The 23,185-nt window shown below is 43.4% G+C and overlaps 1 protein-coding gene across 2 annotated transcripts in view; it reads right to left on the reverse strand.

The window, feature by feature from the left end:
* Positions 1–23,185, reverse strand: part of Raver2 (ribonucleoprotein, PTB binding 2) — an 80,360-nt gene that overhangs the window by 9,728 nt on the left and 47,447 nt on the right. The window contains exons 5-12 of one of the 2 annotated variants that reach the window (XM_035439777.1): positions 20,248–20,374; positions 19,281–19,283; positions 12,215–12,297; positions 8,664–8,729; positions 8,410–8,521; positions 6,041–6,309; positions 4,522–4,630; positions 2,949–3,085 (exon numbers count right to left, since the gene is read on the reverse strand). In XM_035439777.1, the coding sequence (XP_035295668.1) occupies positions 2,949–3,085; positions 4,522–4,630; positions 6,041–6,309; positions 8,410–8,521; positions 8,664–8,729; positions 12,215–12,297; positions 19,281–19,283; positions 20,248–20,374 (906 nt within the window). Of the gene's footprint in view, positions 1–2,948; positions 3,086–4,521; positions 4,631–6,040; positions 6,310–8,409; positions 8,522–8,663; positions 8,769–12,214; positions 12,298–19,280; positions 19,284–20,247; positions 20,375–23,185 lie in introns of both variants that reach the window. The other variant, XM_035439776.1, reaches the window with a different exon arrangement.

Raw genomic sequence — 23,185 nt, forward strand, 5'->3', positions numbered from 1 at the left:
CTGCCAGGACCCAATTCCCTTCAGTTTCTACTGGTTATTCTCCAATATTTTTAAATAGAAACTACTTTTTTTTTTCAAATGTATTCCAGATTTTTTCTTTTGTTTTAGTTTTTTGTAACAGCCCTAGCTGTACCAGAACTCACTTTGTATACCAGGCTGGCCTCGAATACACCTGCCCATACCTCCCCAGTTCTACTCCAGATTTTATCAGGGGCTTCTGCAAATAACTTCACAGTCATTAGAAACAACAACTATCAAATTCTTAAGTGTGATGGCTTTATTAAAAAGAGAAATTATGTCATCTAGTATCTGACACAACCATCTTTCCCAATCCTTCAACAGAGTTTCTGGGAGATACTATAGCAACATGGACTTTGCAGCCTGTGAAATCATTCACAAACTGTAGGAATGTGAAGGATTAATTAAGCCTTTGTACTCTTCCACTTGCACCACAAAGGGGATAGTTTAACACTCACAGACATGGTGGAAAGATTAAATGTTTACATAGTCTAACATGAATAAGATCTGAAGTGCAATCCCTGTACTGTTTTTTTTTTTAAAAAAAAAAAAAAAGTTTAAAAATTGAGTTGGGATATAGCTCAAGAGTAGCGTGCTTGCCTAACATACACAGAGCCTTTGGCTCTGTCCCTGGGCGATGATGATGATAAATGCTTATACTGTGTCCTGGTTAACTTTTTTGTTGTTTTGGTTTGTTTGTTTTTCGAGACAAAGGGTCTCTGTGTAGTCTTGGCTGACTTGGAACTCTCTCTGTATATCAGGCTGGCCTAGAACTCAGAGAACAGCCTGCCTCTGCCTCCCAAGTGCTGGGATTAAAGGTGTGGGCCACCAACAGCCCCACCTAGTTAGTTTTTCTTGTCAACTGGACAAAACCTAGAGTCACTTGGGAAAAAGGAACCTCAACTGACAAATTGCCTAGGTCATATTGGCTGGTGGCCAAGTCTGTAAGACTCTCCTGACTAATGATTAATGTGGGAGGGCCCAGTTCACTGTGGACAGCACCATCCTTAAGCAGGTGGGGCTGGGCTGTATAAAAAAATCTAGCCCAGCAAGCCAAAGAGTAAGCAGCATTCCTCCACAGCTCCTGCTCCCAGCTCCCTCTGGCCCAACTTCCCTCAAGGATGGACTCTGATCTGAAGTACAAGCCAAGTAGACCCTTTCCTCCCCAAGTTTGCTTTTGGTCTTGGTGGTTATCACAGTAACAGAAAAAGCAAACTATGACACATTGCAAAGTGATGAGTGTTAAAAGTACAGAGATGCAAGGGTCCACCTGAGAACCTCTCCACAGGAGAGTAACCGGCTCCGTACAGGCCCTGCATGTATCAGTCGCAGTCACCATAAGAACTGAGAAGGCAGAGTCAAAGAAGACCAACTTCAAATGTCATACTCAGAGAAGCTTGGTACAGAAATGAACTTTCTTTGATGCTGAAAATACATTCTTTTGCTAAATTCTCAAAAATGTATTGTTTCTTCTGCTTTGAAAAGTAAACATTGTTCTTCTATACAAACTATATTTTATGACTTATTTTATCAATGGATTAGATTTAGCATATGTTTACACATTATTTTACATCATTTTAAATTTTCAAATTGTATTTACTGATAAAAACAACATAATTTGCTTACTCAGTCTTAGTTGAATGTTTTGGTTATTTCTAATCTTCACAACTATATATTACCATAAATGACTTTAATTTCCAATAATTTAACTTTGTCCCTTACATATAATCCATCTACAGTGTGTGTATCTGTCATTACTGAACACATTCACAAAGATGGAACCTTAGGATGCAAGAATGTCTTCCTCATGACATCAGCTCTAACCCCCGTTTTTTAAAATAAGCAGGTCACTACCTCATCATACCAATATATCTTCTGAACATAATTTATAATAATACTCCATGTTCATAAGTTCTGTAACCATACATTCAATCAACTGCATGTTGGAAATCCTTGAAAACTGCACCCACACCAAAAACACGAAGCTTTTCTTTGTTATCATTCCCTAAGCAACAGTGTATTTACATAGCATCTCCAATACATTAACTGTTATATGTAATCTAAAAAGACTCAACGCATGAAGGAGATTTGCCCAGAAAGCCTGACACACAAGACACCATACAGATGAGATCTGAGCAGCCACAGACTGCACACATGACACCATTCACATGAGATCTGAGCATCCACAGACTGCACACATGACACCATACACATGAGATCTGAGCATCCACAGACTGCACACATGACACCATACACATGAGATCTGAGCATCCACAGATTGGGTATCCAAAGGAGCCCTGAAACAAACCTCCTATAGATCCTAAGGGTGGGTCTTCTTTTATGCTATGTGACTTTGGTAAACAGCTGGGTGTGGTGGTGCACACATACAAGCCCAGAATTCCAGAGGCTGAGTTACTGTGAGTTTAAGGCCAGTCTGGGCTATCAAATACCCTATTAAAGTTAATATAGGAATGCCTATAAATGTGAACATTTCCTCCCTCTCTAAGTAATGATGAAGAATGGAGGGTGTTTCCCTGCCCTTCCTGGGTTTCTAAGGTTTACATTCATGTCAAAAATGGTCAGCAGAATCTTTAGTAAAGAGTCAGGTAGTTAATACATAACCTTGTAAGCCGTGTAAGTCTGTTCTATTGAGTATGGCAGCACCATAGAAAAGCAAACGGATGTGGCTAAGTCCAACCAAAAAACTGGGTGTGGTCCAAGGGCTGTAGCTTGAAGATGTCTAGTAAAACTGTGAGGAAAATATGTGGTGTAAAATAATATTAAACAATTTCTTGAACCTATTCCCAAATTTTAAATGATGAGCAAGAGATTTATCCCCTGTGTTCTCACAGTGCTGAAGCAGTCATGATTTATCATCAGTGTAGAACTGGACCAATCTCTCCCTGTCATCATGACCTAGCATCACTTACCTGGGCATAATCCTCGAAAGGTGGAGAATAAGTGATGCATTTCTCCAGTACGTGCTGGGACTCATTTCCCTGAGAGATTGCATCCAGAATGTTGCTAGCAATTCCAGTCTTCTGTGGTGTGCCTTTACTTGCAGTAGCTAAAGACAAAAGTAAGACCCTTCAGTGATTTGTTAAATTATAAACAGCGTAGAACACATTAACTCAGCCTGTTACAAATATGTTACTAATATACATTCGTATTTATTTTCTCTAGGAGGAATTACATATCACTTCATTTCAGCAACTGAAAATGGAAGCTTGCCATATAGGTAAAATTATGCTGGAAACCTCCAAATATATTTCTGTACTGAGAATTGAAACACAGCTTCTATAATGCTAGGCAAGCACTCCACTGAACTATATACCCAACCCCATAGATAATTCTACATCAGTGGTTCTCAATCTTCCTATTGCTGTGACCCTTTAATTCACTTCTTCATGTTGTAGTGATCCCCAACCATAGAATTATTTCATTACTACTTTATAACTGTAATTTTGCTACTGTTTTGAAATGTAATATAAATATCTGGCATGCAGGATATCTGATATGTGACCCCAAAGGGGTCATGACCTACAGGTTGAGAACCACTGGTCTACACTAAGGCATATAAAATGCAAATTAAACACCCTTATTAAGGCAATAGTTGTCACTGTCAATTTTCAGGTGAGAGCAGTGTGCTGCAGGAATACTAGAAGAACACTCTTTCCTAGATTTGGAAAAATTGTAAATGAATGCTCAAGAGAATACTTTGTAAAATGCCAAAAGTGTATATTAAAAATTACACTAATCTTTAATCCTTTCCTTGTTTACAGTTTCTCAGATTTACATTATGTGTTTGCACAAAGCACGTGCCTGTTCGAGCAGAGTTTTAAAAGCAGAACTGCAATTGTGTGACACTCATTTTTAACTTTTTCCATTTAAGATCATCGTTAGAGACTACTTCATAAATGAGTGATGCAGACAACTTCTGACTATTATTGTTTCTTTATAAAGGTCACAGTGTCCCATTCTGTGTATCCAGCCTCTTCCCTGCTGGACAGCATTAATGTGTTCTTTGGTTTTCCCATTGCTGACTTGTTTTCAGGACTGTTGAGTAAGAGTTGACTCATACCAATAAAGGCTCCATTTCTTCTGATTAGCAGTCACATATTTAGGGTCTATGAATGCAATGGCTACATCATCTAGAGGCTTCAGTCTCTAGTTTAGAACAATGACTCTACCTACACTGTAAATGACTACAGTGATTCCAACAATTTGTTGCCTTCATTATTTTTTAATAACTGAATAAAATTATTTTGCCCTTAATGAAAATACAGTTGTAAAGACTTCTTAAAATGTTTTAGTTCAAAAAGTGAAGTGTTTTAATTTTCTTTTTGTTAAAATAACGGGATTATTATTAAAGAACAGGTCTATGACTTAGGGCTTAGTTTTGTCAATAGGCATTGTGAGTGTCAACTGATTTAAGACAGAAGTCAAAGTCATTGCAGAATGTCTTCCAGGAAATCTCACTGCTGATGCGGAGTCCTCACTTACATAGGCACACACTGGGCAACACACTGGCCAAATTCAAATAAGGATTTTTACTGAGCCGAATTTCTTTTGGTGGTTCTCCCAAGAGTGAAGTCTGATTCTTAGAGGCAACCTAGTCACCAAAAACAAAACATGAGAAAAAGAATGAGGAGTGTCACAGAACATCATACACACACATGGAAAGGTCACAAAAAGTCACAACAGAATCTTTCACTCCCTACAACTAATGAGTGCTTATTTAAAACATTTACTAAAATTAAAAAATGCAGAAAGATTTATTTTTCAATGTATCTTGTACAGTGTGATCATTTGTGAGCCCCAGCTGGGCATAGTGGCTCATGCCCTTAATCCCAACACTCAGGAGGGAGAGGCAAGCAGATTTCTGTGAGTTTGAGGCCAGCCTTGTCTACATAGCAAGCTCCAGGATAGCCTGGACTACACAGAGAGACCCTGTCTCAACAACCCCAATAAAAACCTAAATAAATAATACATTCTAACCACAGTATTCTACAAGTGGAATAGAGCCTAAGGCATCTTGTGTCTTCTCATTTGATCTCAGAGAATTCATCTTGGGAAGAAAAAAAAACACAACTAATTCTCTATCTTATTTCTAGAAATTCAGGTATTAACATTTATTATAAGATTTAAATTTTTCATTATATGGCTAAAACCAAATGACACAAGTGACGTTTGTTTATCTCTAGTTCTAAAAGTAATGCCAAGTCAGAGAAAGACAGCATTCATGGACTGACTCTTAGCTCTTAGATGACAATGGTAGACAGGACACTGGAAACACAGACCCTACTATTTTCATATACTTAGTAGGAGCAAAGACTCTAACACATTGAACAGAAAAGGATAGAATGCAGGACTGAGCTTTCATTATGCTCCATAGTCTCCTGAGAGACGGCTTATTATTTGCTCACTGGTCAAAGGCTTTTAAAACCACAGTTAATATAGGTAAGACAAAGCTAGCAGCTTAGTTTTCTTTTCAAACAGAGATGTGTGTGTGTGTGTGTGTGTGTGTGTGTGTGTGTGTGTGTGTGTGTGTGTGTGTGTGTACACACAATGAAGAAAGCCACTCCTGAGTGTTCATTTCTGTATGTGAGAGCCACAGTCCTTTATGCTCCTGATGCTTTCCTGGCCAATACTGCTGTGTCTGGATAGCAGAACCAGTCTCAGACATCTTTGTTAGCCTCAAAGAAATCCAGGTTTGCTTGTGACATGTCTATCACATGGCCATGTATTCGCTCATTCAGTTTATGGTTGCTGAATAAATGCTTACTATGCTCCAGGGACTGGTGACATCCAAATGAGTAGGAAATACAACCCTTAACAAATTCACAGTAGCTCAAGAGAAATCTTGACTGGAGCTACAACTTAGAAGATGTTGAAACCATTACAGTGGAGACAATCACCAAGAACAAGCAACTGACAGAGGTATAACAATGCCACATTTCAGGGACAAAAAGGAGAGGAAAGGCAACCAGGGGAATATCCACTTCTCTGTGTGCTTCCTTGCCCTTGAACCTACCTCTGCGCCTTTTGGCTGGCTCTGTTGTGTTTTCTGGTGGCCTGTCAGCGGGCCTCCAGCAGGAAGGCCTGGGAAGGTCTGCAGATACTGCTGCGACCCTGAGAAACTAGCTTCGGTGATGCCCGCTGAGGCTGACTGCTTCTCCTGAGTGGTCCCACGGCCCAGCCCAGCTTGTCCAGCAGTGAGCTGGTGTGGGAAGAATGGCAACATGCCCAGCCCAGCTGCCAGTGTTGTTTGAGTTGGAATCAGATTGGATGCTGTAGTGAATGAATCATAGAGGCAAAAGAACCCTGGTTATACAAGACATAGTAGCCCCTTCTGTACCTATCAGAGAACTGTGAAATCCAACAGGTGAGGTCAGAGGTTGTAAGTTCACAAGAAAACAAAAACTGACAAATAATGCCTTTAAAATTCTCAAGAATTTCTAAGGTAACCTCAACATCATATTTTAATGATACATTTTATTATTATTTTAGAAGCTTGTGACTCTATTTTGACATTTCAATTACTTCAGTACTTAAAAATGTCCAATCATTGCAATTTGGCTGCTTCCATATTTGAAGAGAGTAATTGGGTCTGGTGTTTAGTGTTCAGCATTTCCTCAGTTAATGGTGGACTCAGCAGCAAGCCTTGTTAGCTTGTCTCCACCTACTATTGAGAGCTGGCTGCACCCACCTCTTCTCAGCTTGAGCCCAGTGTCTTTATACTGGCAACCTGACCTTAGCAGTGGCTTGTTTGAGGATTTACACATAGAAACCCCACAGATACTATAAATCAACACTATTTTTAAGTGGAGAGATCTGGTTTTTAGACACGAGTGTGCCACTGTTGTCTTTGAAGTCAATACTTGGGAATACAAACACTATATCAACAAAAAAATTATATGTTCTTACTTATAGTAAGTAAAATCCTGAAAAGAATATGTTTTCACAGGAAAATTCAGAATCATTTTTAGCAATCAGGCCGTAGGTCAGGGATAGTGAGATGGCACGGCAAAGAAAGGTGCTTGGCTGTAAGCAAGAGTTTAAATCCCAAGACCCACAGGACAGGAGAGAACCAACTCCCACAAGTGGTCCTGTACATTCCACCTGCATGCCATAACACACGTGTGCCCTGCCCCAATCAACAAACAAACAAACAAACAAACAAAACTGCATGGGTGAGCCAGGCATGGTGACATGCATCTCCCAAATACTCAGGGGCTAAGGCAAGATCACGTGAATTCATAAGCTGATTCAAGACCAGCTAGGCAGCACAATAAGACCCTGTCTCAAAATAAACAAGTAAACAAATGGAATAAAAAGCTTACAAGAGGCCAGAAAGAAATTAAAACACTTAATTTTGATGACTAAATTAAATTCCCATTTTACAAATTCACCAGTTTCTTACTTTGAGAGTACTCACTTTGGCTCCACTATCTTTTAGAATATATTTATTTAGACAGTGAATTTGCAGGGTTCTTAGGGCAGCACAGAGAACAGCAAACTATGTATTACTTAACATTAACATGAGGAAGACACATTTTCATAGCTCTTAGTCATGGAAAGCCAAAGCTTTTAGGATGACAGACTCCCATCATACTAGGAAATTTCTTGGCAATTTAATCATCGTCAGGATCGACTGAGTTATTTGGTCACTTGATTAGCCAACTGTGTGTGTAAGACTAAATGTGTTACTTATGTTTACGGAACTTAAATTACCATTGGTGTTATTTTCACTCTACATGCTCACATCTAACTCTTCAGTCAAGCTTCTAACTGGAAGCACTTTTCTAATTTACAATAAAATAAGAAACCCTGGTACATTTGTAGCTTTCTAAAACAAAAATGTCCAGCCTGTCACGTGCCCAGAGCACATATATCAGTTTTCTTTCAAGTAATAATTTGGAGACATAATTTAAAACTGATTCAAGTCAACAGGACTTAAATTCACAAACTCTAGCTATTCCTTTTATAAGGGCTGGGGCTCCTTATTTGGTGGACTTGAGACGGAGACCTGAGGCCTGCGCTGTGAGCCCAGTGGGCAGCATGTCAGCGTCAAATGGAAGCTATGTCTTCACCTGGCACTGCTGTGAGCCCAGTGGGCAGCATGTCAGCGTCAAATGGAAGCTGTGTCTTCTCCTGGCACTGCTGTGAATCTGCATGAAATATTAAAACCCCTCCAGCAGGGCCCGTCTCCTCTTGGCATGGAGGCAAGCCCATTAATAACGTATCAGACAAGGCCAACAGGGCTCTTGAAATTTTAAATGACCAAGATTTAAATTTAATCATCCTAGAAATAAAAGAGGAATAGAGATAAACTATCTTCAAGTCTCAAAACTGACTATATCTGGACTTCTTGGCAAATAGGTTATTTACCTTTGTGTGTGTCTCCATGGTGTCCCAGGTCGGTTTTCAGAGGCAGTGGTGGCCCTATTGCCAGTGCAGGCTGCAGCACCATGGTGGGAGGGTCTCCCAGCAAGCCAGGCTTCTACAAAAGAAGGGGGTGATGGCAGATGGTTCCACATGGTGGAAAAAAAACCAGAGCCCAGGAAAGACAATGCGTGTGTGAAATTTCACCCCCACCTCCCCGCATCCATGGGCTGAGTCCATGAAAGGGTTGAAATACTTACATTATTAGTGTGGGTATTTTCAAACTTCATCAACTGCTGCTGTACCAAAGGTAGGTGAGACAGATTCTGAAGGAGTAAGGGTGCCGCACTACCCACAACCGAGCTCTGTGGAATTAATACGACATGAAGTTAGTCACATTTGCAAAACTATTGGTGGGATAATCAACTCATCTCAAAGTTCAATTCTCAAGTAAGTCTGAAGAAAGAAAGAAAGAAAGAAAGAAAGAAAGAAAGAAAGAAAGAAAGAAAGAAAGAAAGAAAGAAACCACAACTTAGCCAGGTGTGGTGGCATACACCTTTAATCCCAGCCCTCAGGAGGTAGAGGCAGGTCGATCTCTGAGTTCCAGGCCAGCCTGGTCTACAGAGTGAGTGCCAGGGCTACACGGAGAAACCCTGTCTTCAAACAAACAAACAAACAAACAACAACACTTCTTAATACAAATAATCTACTTTCACCCTCAGGTAATATTGCAAGAGGTAACCAAGCAGTTTTGAGACCTATTCTACATTCTTTGTCTTCCTTTCAGCCCCTCATCCCCTTCCTGGCTTTAATGATGGTGAAATATGAATTTATTGACTTAATCATTTGACAAGAATTGTTGCACGCTTTTTATGAATAGGACAGTGTGCTACCTAGAGAGAAATGCAGTCTGATTGGCCCCTATGTATCATATCCCTGGGGGAAGGGGACTTTAAATATTAAAACAAACAAGACTAAACATGGCAATTCTGTGAGGGAAAAATACAAGCAGATACACAATCAAACACTGGGGAATCTTATTTTAGATTCATGGGAAGACTCATGGGAGGCATTCTTGAGGCCCTAACTTATGTGCTGAAATTTAAAGGTTGTTTAGGGAAAGCCTGGGCCAGTTACGTGGGACACTCAAGAGGAGTGAGGAGGTCCTTTTGGGACAGTGAGATGCACTGAGTTCAGGAGACAGAGGGACTTGTAAGCCTTAAAAGCAAATACAACATCTCTGGTCTTTCTCCTAACAGAGTGGTCCTCAACCTTCCTAGTGCTGTGACCCTTAGTAGACTTCCTCACGATGCAGTGACCTCCGCCCTCGTGCTAGGTGCTGCAACTATTATGGCTACAGCTTTGAACAAAACATCCTCATAAGGAGTCTGAAAAGTCAGATGTGATGGCTCGGACCTCTAGTCTCAATACTGGATGGGGGGAAGGAGCAAGGCTGGAGGACTGCTGTATTTAAGACCAGACCAGGCTACCTAGTAAATTTTAGGTCAGTCTGGGCTACAGAGTGAGATTGTGTCTCAAAACAACAATAAAAACCCAACAATGAAACAATAGGAGCAAACAATCAAGTGTGAACATTGAGAGTAAGGGAGAGCCAGAGCATTGATAATATCCCCTTTGTTTTAGGACAGTGGTTCTCAACCTGTGGGTCTCGAGCCCTTGGGGGAATGATGAGCAACTTTTAACAGGGGTCCCACGTCAAATATCCTGCATACAAGATATTTACATTGCGATTCATAACAGTAGAGAAATTACAATCAGGAAGTAAAATGAAAAAATGAATGAAATGAAAATGTAAGCAATGAAAAAACTATATAGCCTGGTCTGGTCTTAAATACACCAGTCCTCCAGCCTTGCCCCTTCCCCCCATCCAGTATTGAGACTAGAGGTCCGAGCCATCACATCTGACTTTTCAGACTCCTTATGAGGATGTTTTGTTCAAAGCTGTAGCCATAATAGTTGCAGCACCTAGCACAGGTGCCTACTCAATAAAACACATGGAGTGAGTGAATGAGTAAAAAGCACCAACGTATAGGATACAGGAGTTATGAATGAGATAGCAAAGATGTGTTAAAAAAAAAAAAACCAAAAAGATGGTGTGGTGAATAAAAAATGTTCCTTAAATGATGGCATGATTTGGAACCTTCAGAAGGTGGCCCACTCCACTTCCTGTTCTTTTCTTTCTCTCTGCTTCCTGTATCTTGATGAAATATGAGCTATCAGCTTCCTGCTCCTGCCACCATGCCTCCTCTGACCAATGGTGTCACGCATTCCACAACAGACAGGCTCTATCCTTTTGAACCCATAAGCCAAAACAAACCCTTTTGCCCAAGTGGTGTTCTGCCACAGCAATAGAATAACTGCTGTGGGTGTGGGTGGGGCTCTTTTTCTCCCTTTAGAAAGCTGGCTGTATAACCTGGAGTGGTGGCACATACCTTTAATGTGTGCCTCTGAGATGGAAGCAGAGGGATTCTGAGTTGGAGGCCTGCCTGGGCTACTTAGCAAGACCCCTGTCTCAAAATAACAAACAGCTGTCTTTAGCACCACACATTTCTTCCATCCTATAGGAGTAATAACATAACTGATTTGTGCATAGGTCTCTTGTGTATTTAAATATATTCTTAAATTAACAAGTAGTGTCTATTTCCAATATGGCAAATACTTATATCTAAGTGCATATTTAAAACACTTATGTGAAAACGTAAGAGAAATATTCCTTGCTCTCACAAACATGAACTATTTTATAACACTGATTAAAATTTAAAGGTTAGGAGCTATTGCTCATTTCTTTCAAAATTTGTTTCGAGTTAAGACTGTACAAAATGTTTTGTTTTAAAACTACTGCCTTAGGACTGGGAGATGATTCAATGGGTAAAGTGTTTACTATGCAAGCATGAAGACCAGAGTTCAAATCCCACAAAGCCACAAAAACAAACAAACAAATAAACAAAAACCCCAACCTGTGATCCCAGCATTCCTATGGGAAGATGGAAGGTGGAGAAGGGAGAATCCCCAGAAACCTGTGCCTGCTAGCCTGGCATATGGTGCAGTGAACAGCAGATTCCCTGCCTCAAATAACAGAGATGGAAAGAACTGACACCCAAGGCTGTCCTCTGATTGCCATATCCATGGCACACAGTCTGCCCATCTACCCCAAGCCCTCCCACACATAAACAGGGCAAAAAAACCAAAACAAAACAAAAATCTATTGATTATCTAGCAAAAATTACCACAAAATAAGCATTCTGTTCTTAATACTCTACAAGTGGGAGTTAGTAAGTTTACCTGTGTGCTGTTTTCATCAGCACTAGGTTATACACACTCATCTTGTGAGGCTATGGAGCTACCTTTATTAAAGGGTGTTCTCTGCACAGGCCTATAATTCTAGCTACTCAGGAGGCTGATGCAGGAGGATGACAAGCTCAAGGTCCACCTGTCTACAGTAGGAGTTAAAGGCCAGCCTTGGCAACTACAGTAAGACTCTATGTCAAAATCGAAAGTTAAAATAAAGAAAGCTAGGGATGTCAGGCAGCGGTAAATCACTTGGCAGCATCAATAAACTCTAGGACAATCCCTTATACCACAAAGGACGGAGGGCAGGCAGGATGTTTTTTAAAAAGAACAATGCTTAGTTAACTTCTTGACCAGGCCTGGCACGTTTGTAATCCAGGAGATAGAGGCAGGAGAATTGGGAGCTCACAGTCATCCTGGGCTACATAAGATCCTGTCTTGGGGTCGGGGGAGGTGAAGTATTCACTTGTGCTTCCTTCCATACCTGGTGTTGTGTACAAACCTGCTGTGCTTTACTGAAGTGTAACAGCGCGGAGGGGAGGGAGGGACTCAGCAGATGAGACAAGCTGGGTGCAACTCCGAGAACTGTTTCGAGAAGATCAGAGTCAGTCCCAGGTAAACCCATAAGCACATGACTTAAGAAATTAAAAATACAGCATGTTCCAAAAGCATTTCTTTCACAACCTTTAACCTGCACAGGAAGTTTCATCATCTGCTGGCTAAGAGTGGCAGCTTCTTTCCTGGAGATTCAATCCTGGAAGTTGCTTTGGAACCCCAGCCCTTCTGTCTGTAAATGTCAAGCACCAAACACAGGCTTGCCTGTCTCTAGCACTCAGCACAGCTTGTGCTGGCAGCGCGGTACTAACCGAGGCCTTGGTAGTGGCTCAGGACCTTTTATCCATGGATTCGAGTGTTTTGCCTGCACATATGTATATGAACCATGTGAGTGTCTGATGTCCAAGGAGGTCAGAAGAGAGAGTGGGGTTCCCTGGAACAGAGTTTACCACCATGTGGGTATTGGGAACCAAAGCCTGGTCTCAATGAGACCAGGGGTTTTTAATCACTCCAGCCCCCTATTCCTTATCAGGTATTTAGCAGAATTTTGACAGAAGGTAGGGCGAGGGACAAGATGCAACCCTCATCCTTGAAAATCTTATGAAAAATTCTTTACAGAGGATAATATAGATGTGCAGAAATTCTTATGTCATAAAAACTAAAAAGATGCAACCTAACTACACATAACGGGGCTGAGTGATTCATGTCTTGAGTTCTAGCACTCAGAGGCAGATCCAGGCAGATCTCTGAGAGTTTGAGGCCAGCTCTGTCTACCCAGCAAGTTCCAGCCCAGCCAGAAATACACAGTGAGACCCCGTCTCCAAAGAAACAAACTAACTGTACATTGAGATACGAGGAATAAAGGGTAAACTACACTCTTGATTCTGAGCCCAAACACCACATACATTTCAGAAGAGATATTTTCAGATTAGACATATACAGAGAAAAAAGAACCATGAAATATAAAACACATGATTAATTTTGTCTAATATATACATACACACACCTATGCTCATGTGCTTGCACATGAGGGCACGCGCACACACACACTCACACAGACACACACACCAATTACAAAAAAGCATTCAAAAAAGATCCTGGCATTAGCTTTCCATACTGTACACACAATAGAACAAACACTAAGTCATGTCTGTATTCCCAAATAGGTAATGAGTCTGTATCCCAAAACAAGAACAGCAACACAACAAGTTAACATATACCTACCCACTCTACAGAAAGGCTCAAATTAAAAAGTACCATACACAACAGTGAGTCAGGGTGCTGAGCAAACTGTCGTCTATAACTTTCATGTACACTTGCCTCATAGCTCAAATCTACAACCAGTCATTTATCCAAGGTCATAAAAGTGTAAGTGTAAATAAAAACAAATTCTCATTGCAATTTTACCTCAATCTGGAAAGGACCTAAGGTCTGCTAATGAGGCTGGGGGGTGCAGACTTGGCTTCACTCCCCAGCACCCACCCACTGTCTAAGAAAATACAAAAGTACAATTGGCATGCCTCCTCTAGCTTGGCCTGTGCTCACTGAAGTGGAGACTTAATCTTCTTCCTGACCCGCCCAAACAAAGACAAAGCCAGGCACAAGAAAAATGTCTCCATCCGTGTAAAAAGTAAAACATCTTAAAATAGAGACAGTAACATTACACATTTAAAAAGCATATTCCTGGGACTGGAGAGATGGCTCGATGGTGCAGGACACACAGCTCTTGCAGAGGACCAGAATTTGATTCCCTGCACCCACATCAGGTAGCTCATAGCTGCCTGTAACTCCAGCTTCAGGGGATCTGCATTTATGTACACATACTCATCCCCTATAAAAATACTTTTTAAACGAAAAAGTCAAATCAAATCTAAAGAGCAAAACAAAACCACATTCCTCTATGACCACAAACCAATCCAAACAGAAAAGTGGAGTGGAAATATGTAGTGTTGAAGGGACAGAAATAACAGTGGGCAGAGTTACCAAAGATGCGCACAAAGCCAAAGGTGTAGGCAACACTCTTCTAAAAGACCCGCTGGCACAGCACATGTCCTTAACCCTAGCACAATCCTGAACTGCGTCGGGAGAAATGCTGTGGTAATAGGAACGAAGACTACTGCACTGTCCAATCAATAACCAACCAACAGGAGGTTGTCATGTCTGTAAACACCATGTTTTAGGACAATCCAGAAAATCTAGAGGTAATACATTAGGGCAGGTAGGTGTGTGTGCGTGCGTGCGTGCGTGTGTGTGTGTGTTTCCCATACAGTGAAAACTGCCACAAAAGTTCCAATTCCTAAAAAGTTCCTGTATGGCTGGAAAAAGATGCTCCCAGAAGCTGTTGAATTATTAATCAAAACCTTGAATGCCAAGGCTGAGGTACCTCCTTGTGCTAGTTAGCATTTTTTGTTGTTGTTTTTGTCAACTTGACACAAATTGGAATCATCTGGGAGAGATTCTTTCAACTGAGAACATGCTTCCATTAGATTGTCCGGTTGGCAAACTCGTTCAACATTTTCTTGATTGATGACTGATGTGGGAGGGCCCAGCCTAGCGTGGGCAGTGCCATCTCTGGGCAGATGGTCCTGGATTTTATGAAGAAGTGAGCTGAGGAGGAGGTGAGGAGTCAACCAGTAGGCACGTTTCTCTATAGCCCCTGACTGTGCTTATCTGTGGTCCCTCCGTGGCCCCTGCCTGAATTTCTCAATGGTCCCTCTGTGGCCCCTCCGTGGCCCCTGCCTGTGTTCCTCTGTGGTCACTCTGTGGCCCCTGCCTATGCTCCTCCATGGTCCCTGCCTCCGCCCCTGCCCTCACTTCCCTCAATGATCAACTGTGGGAGGGTCCTGTCAAACCTTTCCTCCCCAAGTTGCTTTTGGTCATGGTGTTTATCCTAACAATGGAATGCAAACTGTATACACCACACACCCTGGATACATGACATAAGAAAGCCAAGCTAGAACTGAGCCGAAGCTTTGTCTCTGCTGCTGGTTTTCATAGTTCTGAAAGGAGCCATGCAGGCTGCTGGGGGAGAGAAGGAATCAATAGTCTTGCCCAGATGTAACTTCTGTGAGCTACAAGACCAACCTGGAAGGCAACACAGGTCTTGCACAACAGCAGCACTCCTGTTATGGGGTAGCCAACAGTTTTCTGATTAAATCTGAGATTTGATTCATGGGAGAGAATCCATGCCTGATTCTATACACTTGGTCAAAAATGCACAGCCAGGGAGACAATGAGCCCTAGAGTGGGAACTGAGTACTAGTATTTTTTTTTAATTGTTTTGTTTTAGCAAACTGGCATAGATAGTGTCAAGCTACTCTCTAAATATTTATGTTTGTAGCCACAGGAAAATGCTGCTCTCGGCTTTCATAAGAGAAACCTCTCCTTCAAGTGAATAGTGGTGAATGCAATGCAGAGACTCACGGCCCACAAGGTATAGAGAAAAGTAACTGACCAAAGCTCAGCCCTAAAGAAGACATTTATACCATTCCCCCTAAGGTAAGGGAACACTGTGGGGAAAGGAGGAGAAAGAATGTGTGAGCCAGAAGACAGAGAAAGGGGCTGTGAAGTCCATCTCCTGGCTAAGACACAGTCATTGCAATCAGTCTCATAGCAGCCATAGATGCCTGCACTGGGTCGGCACAAGAATGACCACTAACCATCAGTCATAGAAGATGGGCTCAGGAGGCCCTCCCAACCCCTAGCTGAAGAACTGTTTGCTACTGATCAATTCAGGAAGGAGATTTGTTGGCTTAAGCTGGTTACTGGTTACTGGTTACTGGTCACTGGTTACTCCTCCAGGCTCCAATGGAGAGTCTCAATCCAATGGTCTCATGAGTGGCCCCATTAAACTAAATGGGTCATAAAGCAAAACCAAAAGTCATGAGTGTGAGAAAAGGACTGGTACAGATGGGATGTGTGTGTGTGTGTGTGTGTGTGTGTGTGTGTGTCAGGGATGGGATGTGTGTGACAGGGATGGATGTGTGTGTGTGTGTGTGTGTGTGTGTGTGTCAGGGATGGGATGTGTGTGACAGGGATGGATGTGTGTGTGACAGGGATGGGGTGTGTGTGACAGGGATGGGGTGTGTGTGACAGGGATGGGATGTGTGTGACAGGGATGGATGTGTGTGTGACAGGGATGGGGTGTGTGTGACAGGGATGGGGTGTGTGTGACAGGGATGGGATGTGTGTGACAGGGATGGATGTGTGTGTGACAGGGATGGGGTGTGTGTGACAGGGATGGGGTGTGTGTGACAGGGATGGGATGTGTGACAGGGATGGATGTGTGTGTGACAGGGATGGGGTGTGTGTGACAGGGATGGGGTGTGTGTGACAGGGATGGGATGTGTGTGACAGGGATGGATGACAGGGATGGGGTGTGTGTGACAGGGATGGGGTGTGTGTGACAGGGATGGGATGTGTGTGACAGGGATGGATGTGTGTGTGACAGGGATGGGATGTGTGTGACAGGGATGGGATGTGTGTGACAGGGATGGGGTGTGTGTGTGACAGGGATGGGGTGTGTGACAGGGATGGGGTGTGTGTGTGACAGGGATGGATGTGTGTGTGACAGGGATGGATGTGTGTATGACAGGGATGGATGGTGTGTGACAGGGATGGGATGTGTGTGACAGGGATGGGGTGTGTGTGTGACAGGGATGGATGGTGTGTGTGACAGGAATGGGATGTGTGTGTGACAGGGATGGGATGTGTGTGTGACAGGGATGGGATGTGTGTGTGACAGGGATGGGATGTGTGTGTGACAGGGATGGGATGTGTGTGTGACAGGGATGGGGTGTGTGTGACAGGGATGGGATGTGTGTGTGACAGGGATGGCATGTGTGTGTGACAGGGATGGGGTGTGTGTGACAGGGATGGGATGTGTGTGTGTGTGTGTGTGTGTGTGTGACAGGGATGGATGTGTGTGACAGGGATGGGATGTGTGTGTGACAGGGATGGGATGTGTGTGTGACAGGGATGGAGTGTGTGTGACAGGGATGGATGTGTGTGACAGGGATGGGTGTGTGTGTGTGTGTGTGTGTGACAGGGATGGGATGTGTGTGTGACAGGGATGTGTGTGTGTGTGTGTGTGTGTGTGTGACAGGGATGGGATGTGTGTGTGACAGGGATGGGATGTGTGTGTGACAGGGATGGATGTGTGTGACAGGGATGGAGTGTGTGTGACAGGGATGGATGTGTGTGACAGGGATGGGGTGTATGACAGGGATGGGGTGTGTGTGTGACAGGAATGGGGTGTGTGTGACAGGGATGGGATGTGTGTGTGACAGGGATGGATGTGTGTGACAGGGATGGCATGTGTGTGTGACAGGGATGGGGTGTGTGTGACAGGGATGGGATGTGTGTGTGTGTGTGTGTGTGACAGGGATGGATGTGTGTGACAGGGATGGGATGTGTGTGTGACAGGGATGGGATGTGTGTGTGACAGGGATGGAGTGTGTGTGACAGGGATGGATGTGTGTGACAGGGATGGGTGTGTGTGTGTGTGTGTGTGTGACAGGGATGGGATGTGTGTGTGACAGGGATGTGTGTGTGTGTGTGTGTGTGTGTGTGACAGGGATGGGATGTGTGTGTGACAGGGATGGGATGTGTGTGTGACAGGGATGGATGTGTGTGACAGGGATGGAGTGTGTGTGACAGGGATGGATGTGTGTGACAGGGATGGGGTGTATGACAGGGATGGGGTGTGTGTGTGACAGGAATGGGGTGTGTGTGACAGGGATGGGATGTGTGTGTGACAGAAATGGGATGTGTGTGTGACAGGGATGGATGTGTGTGACAGGGATGGGATGTGTGTGTGACAGAAATGGGATGTGTGTGTGACAGGGATGGATGTGTGTGACAGGGATGGGTGTGTGTGTGTGTGTGTGTGTGTGTGTGTGACGACAGGGATGGGATGTGTGTGTGACAGGGATGGGATGTGTGTGTGACAGGGATGGATGTGTGTGACAGGGATGGGGTGTGTGTGACAGGGATGGGATGTTTGTGTGACAGGGATGGGATGTGTGTGTGACAGGGATGGGATGTGTGTGTGACAGGGATGGGGTGTGTGTGACAGGGATGGATGTGTGTGTGACAGGGATGGCATGTGTGTGTGACAGGGATGGGGTGTGTGTGACAGGGATGGGATGTGTGTGTGTGTGTGTGACAGGGATGGATGTGTGTGACAGGGATGGGATGTGTGTGTGACAGGGATGGGATGTGTGTGTGACAGGGATGGAGTGTGTGTGACAGGGATGGAGTGTGTGTGACAGGGATGGAGTGTGTGTGACAGGGATGGATGTGTGTGACAGGGATGGGTGTGTGTGTGTGTGTGTGTGTGTGTGTGACAGGGATGGGATGTGTGTGTGTGACAGGGATGGGATGTGTGTGTGACAGGGATGGATGTGTGTGACAGGGATGGAGTGTGTGTGACAGGGATGGATGTGTGTGACAGGGATGGGGTGTATGACAGGGATGGGGTGTGTGTGTGACAGGAATGGGGTGTGTGTGACAGGGATGGGATGTGTGTGTGTGTGTGTGTGTGTGTGTGACAGGGATGGATGTGTGTGACAGGGATGGGATGTGTGTGTGACAGAAATGGGATGTGTGTGTGACAGGGATGGATGTGTGTGACAGGGATGGAGTGTGTGTGACAGGGATGGATGTGTGTGACAGGGATGGGTGTGTGTGTGTGTGTGTGACAGGGATGGGATGTGTGTGTGACAGGGATGGGATGTGTGTGTGACAGGGATGGATGTGTGTGACAGGGATGGAGTGTGTGTGACAGGGATGGATGTGTGTGACAGGGATGGATGTGTGTGACAGGGATGGGTGTGTGTGTGTGTGTGTGTGTGTGTGTGTGTGTGTGTGTGTGACAGGGATGGGGTGTGTGTGACAGGGATGGGGGTGGGTGGGAGGAATGGGGTAGGTGATTAAGGAAAGCAAAGGGCAATCATAATACTTTATCGTCAACAACAATATTAAACAAATAACATGCTGGAAAGTGTCATGACCTGCTACACAGAGAGCCCCGTGTACTAAGTGCCTTCATTTGCCTACTCCTGCTAGGTCCTTCCTGGAAAAATTATGATCATAAATATGGAGCTGTCCAGAATTCTACAAGATATTCTAGAAGAATACCAAACTGAAGGGTCTTAGCTACTCCCAAATTTGTATAGCTCGTTAGTCAGACGTTCCGGTAGCCTAGAGAACCTTTAACTTGTAGTCAGGGACTTAAGTGGGACAGCCACACAGAGGCAGTGCCCTTAGTCTGAGGGTCTATGTTGCTTAGTGTGGAAGCTGGCATCAGGTCAGTTGGGACTGAACTGGAATAAACAAATTGAGTATGCTTACACTAAATATATTTACTCTAGACCCCAGCATTTCCTCATAATGCTAACACAGAAATCCTGTGTACGGAAAGTTGTTTGTTTCAGAGGAAATACCAGAAAAAGAATACCGAATAGCTTGATAGTCAAAGTACAGTGACAATATACAGATCTAGATAATTAGAGGATGATGCTTTTGTCATCTAGCTCAAAGGGAAACTACTTTGTTCTCTACAACAGAGAAAGATGAACACAAAAGAAACAAATCAGCATATTTTACAAGGTAAGTCCACTAAAATGACTAAAAAGAAATGCTCCATGCTCTTGGTTCACTCAGGCAACAGAGTAGTGAGCGGTGTGCCATTATTACCAGGTCCACCGCAACAAAGTTTAACTGAAGGTTTAATATTTAACATTTGCTAATGGTACAGAAAACGGAAACACAAAAGCAGATTGTACCTAAAAAACAGCCAAGACATAGTACCATTTCAAATAACCAATTTATGATCATTAATAGTTCTTAGAAGAGAGTCAGACAAGCGTGAGTGCGCTTTAACCTGTAGTGTGCTTCTTACATTTTGCGTACAGTGCATGCAGCGTGAGTACTTCATGCCAACATGGGGGCTCAAGAAGGATGATGTGTGGCACTCACCTGGCTTAACTGCTCGTCCGCACAGCTGGGGCTGCAGAAGAACTTGTAACATGGCAGGATTGTTCAGACTTTTCATAATCTGGACAGGATTTGGCTCTGGCAGGAGTCCCTTTTGACTACTGTTCATCTTCACCATGGACAGAAACACACATCAGAAGAAGCATAAGTGGAAAAAAAGACAAAAGCCCCAAGGGGTTTCTCCTGCCTCTGGAGGAACCTAAGACTTACTTTCTGACAAAAACATTTGCTTTATATCATGAACTTACTGTGAGCTTTTTCCCACAGCTCTTATCTACAATGTTCCATGTCCTATCACACATGAGACACAGGGTCCTCATCTAACATCTGTCCAATCTGGCTTCGAATGAACTAACAGTTTAATAGAACAAGTCTCATTTAAAAAACACAAACAAAACAATGACAAGGAGATAGGAATTTCCTAGCAAAGCGATAACTGGCTGGCACAATGTCAGTACTCCCACACTACAGGAAGCCTTATTAGACTGTTGATTCAAAGTGAGAGAATACAAGCTGACTTTCAAACACAAATTTCTTATTCTGAAAGTTTATTTCATTCACTTAATCCTGTAGTGTGGAACAAAGATGAACCAAGCTGCATAGCTACCTAAAAAACGTGATTGAGTTTTTTCATTTAAAAAAAAAAAAAAGCATCCTGACAGGTAGGGAGATGCTCCATAGGTAAAGTGCTTGCCACATCTGTGAGAGGGGGACTGGAGTTCAGAACCCCCAAGACCTGCAGGACAAAAGTTGGGTGATGCCAGAGAGATGGCTTAGCAAATAATGGCGCTTGTAGCCATGACTGACAACCTGAGTTTGGTCCCTAAGACCCAAGTGGTAGCCAGAACTAGCTCACCAAAATTGTCCTCTAACCTCTATAATATACAGCAGCATGCACAAACCCCCATATAAACATAGACATTCTCTGTGTCTCAATGAATGAATGAACAAATATAATAATAAAAGCCAGGTAGACATGCAGTCTACCTATACTCCCAGCACAGGGGAGGGCAGAGCAACCTGGCTAGCCAGACCAGCTGAATGGCTGAGCTGTGGGTTCAAGTGTGAGACTATGCCTCAATACACAAGGCAGAGAGTGATCAAGGAAGGCACCTGACAGTAACCTCAGGTCTCCATCTGCATGAGCATGTGTACCCTCATACACATGTACGATATATGAGTACCATGCATACATATGTAAAAAGAAGCCATATATGTAGATTTCATTATAGGAACAATGTGAGTAGAAAGAAAGAAAGAAAGAAAGAAAGAAAGGAAGGAAGGAAGGAAGGAAGGAAGGAAGGAAGGAAGGAAGGAAGGAAGGAAGGAAGGAGGAAGAAAGACAAAGAGAGAATTGACAAGGACAATTAGGTTCCTCTCCTAACACAGATTCTATAAAATTGAGAGGGAAAGAAATATGGCCTCAAGAAGCAGACATGGAGCTGGCAAGAAGCCCTGTTGGAATAGGTGTGCAGGCAGATACATGCAGAGAGCAAGAAAGCCTAGGTCCCCAAGAGAATTCAGGCAGGGCTACGGCAGATGGCACTATGCAGCTTTTTCTACCATTCCTTCAGGGGAGTTGGGCTCTACTGGCAGCAAAAGCTATACAGAAAGAGCAGGAGGGCCATGGAACCAAAGATTTAGCAGCAGGTGGTATTATGCACACAGTGGAGGGCAGGAACCAGGCAGTGTTGGTATGGGCAGGTCACTGGCCACCTCCTTTCCATCTAGCAGGTTTCTCAGCTCCTCACACCCACAACCACAGTGAGGTATCAAAACTGAGGAAAGCAAAGCCTAGAAAACACAGGCCTGGACGCAAGATGCAGAGAGAGGCACTGCAAGGCAGTGTGCCCAGTATGGTAGGGAAAGCCCAGAGGATAGCAGGCCAGAGCTCTCCCTGCCTATCTTCCCTAAGCCCTACCAAAAACCAGTCTTTCCCTTTCCCTATCAAATCCTTATGGGATATATATATATATATCCCATATATATATGTGTGTGTGTGTGTGTGTGTGTGTGTGTGTGTGTGTGTGTGTGTGCATGTATATACATGGTGTATGTGTATGGGGACTAACTCCAGGGCTTTTGAGCAGCACACCATTCAACCATTAAGCTGTACAGCAACCCTTTCACTAACTTATAAACACTGACACACAAGGAAGCTGACAACCACCCACCCCCAGAAAATATGCATTCAAAGAAAACAATAATTTGACATCTGGAGACTAGGGCCACTCAAACAAAGACAACAGGTTGGACTGCCTGTGACAGTGAGAGAAAGCACAGGCAACAGACAGGAAACTAAGAACGCCAACATGACAGATGTTCCAAAAAATATAAGTAGCCCTAAAAGAGCAGTGGGTTGTTTTTTGTTTTGTTTTGTTTTTGTTTTTACTAGTAACATGAGCAAGGGCATTTAGTCATAAAGGTCCGGGCAAAGTGCTGGCATGAAAAAAAAATATGAAGAGAAAACCAACCCCTGCTTACTATAAACAGTATTGCTCCAAGTGCATCACGTGGATTAGGTCCCAAACTGTCAAAAGCAAGTCCATAAACTGGCACAGATATACCTATCCTACAGACAAAAGCTTCAGAAACTCACAGAGCGTTCCTCTGATCTGTATCTGTGCTTTAACAGGTGAGTTAGCTAGTATGACAAATATGATTCAAAACAAACTGGTGATCTAAAAGATCAGGTCAAAGAAATAGAAAATTCAAGGAAAATTAGTAAGAGCAAAGTGAGGGTGACAGGGACACATGTCAAGGACCACAACCTGCTCAACAGGAGCCCCTGCAGGAGAATAAGAGCTGAAAGGCATCTTTAGAAACAATGGCTGAGAACTATGCATTATTAAAGAGCACAGAAACAACCACCTGGTATCCCAAACATGCAGCTGGGGAGAACACACACCCACTCATAATT

Source organism: Cricetulus griseus, chromosome 2 (genome assembly GCF_003668045.3).
Source record: "Cricetulus griseus strain 17A/GY chromosome 2, alternate assembly CriGri-PICRH-1.0, whole genome shotgun sequence".
NCBI lineage: Eukaryota > Metazoa > Chordata > Mammalia > Rodentia > Cricetidae > Cricetulus > Cricetulus griseus.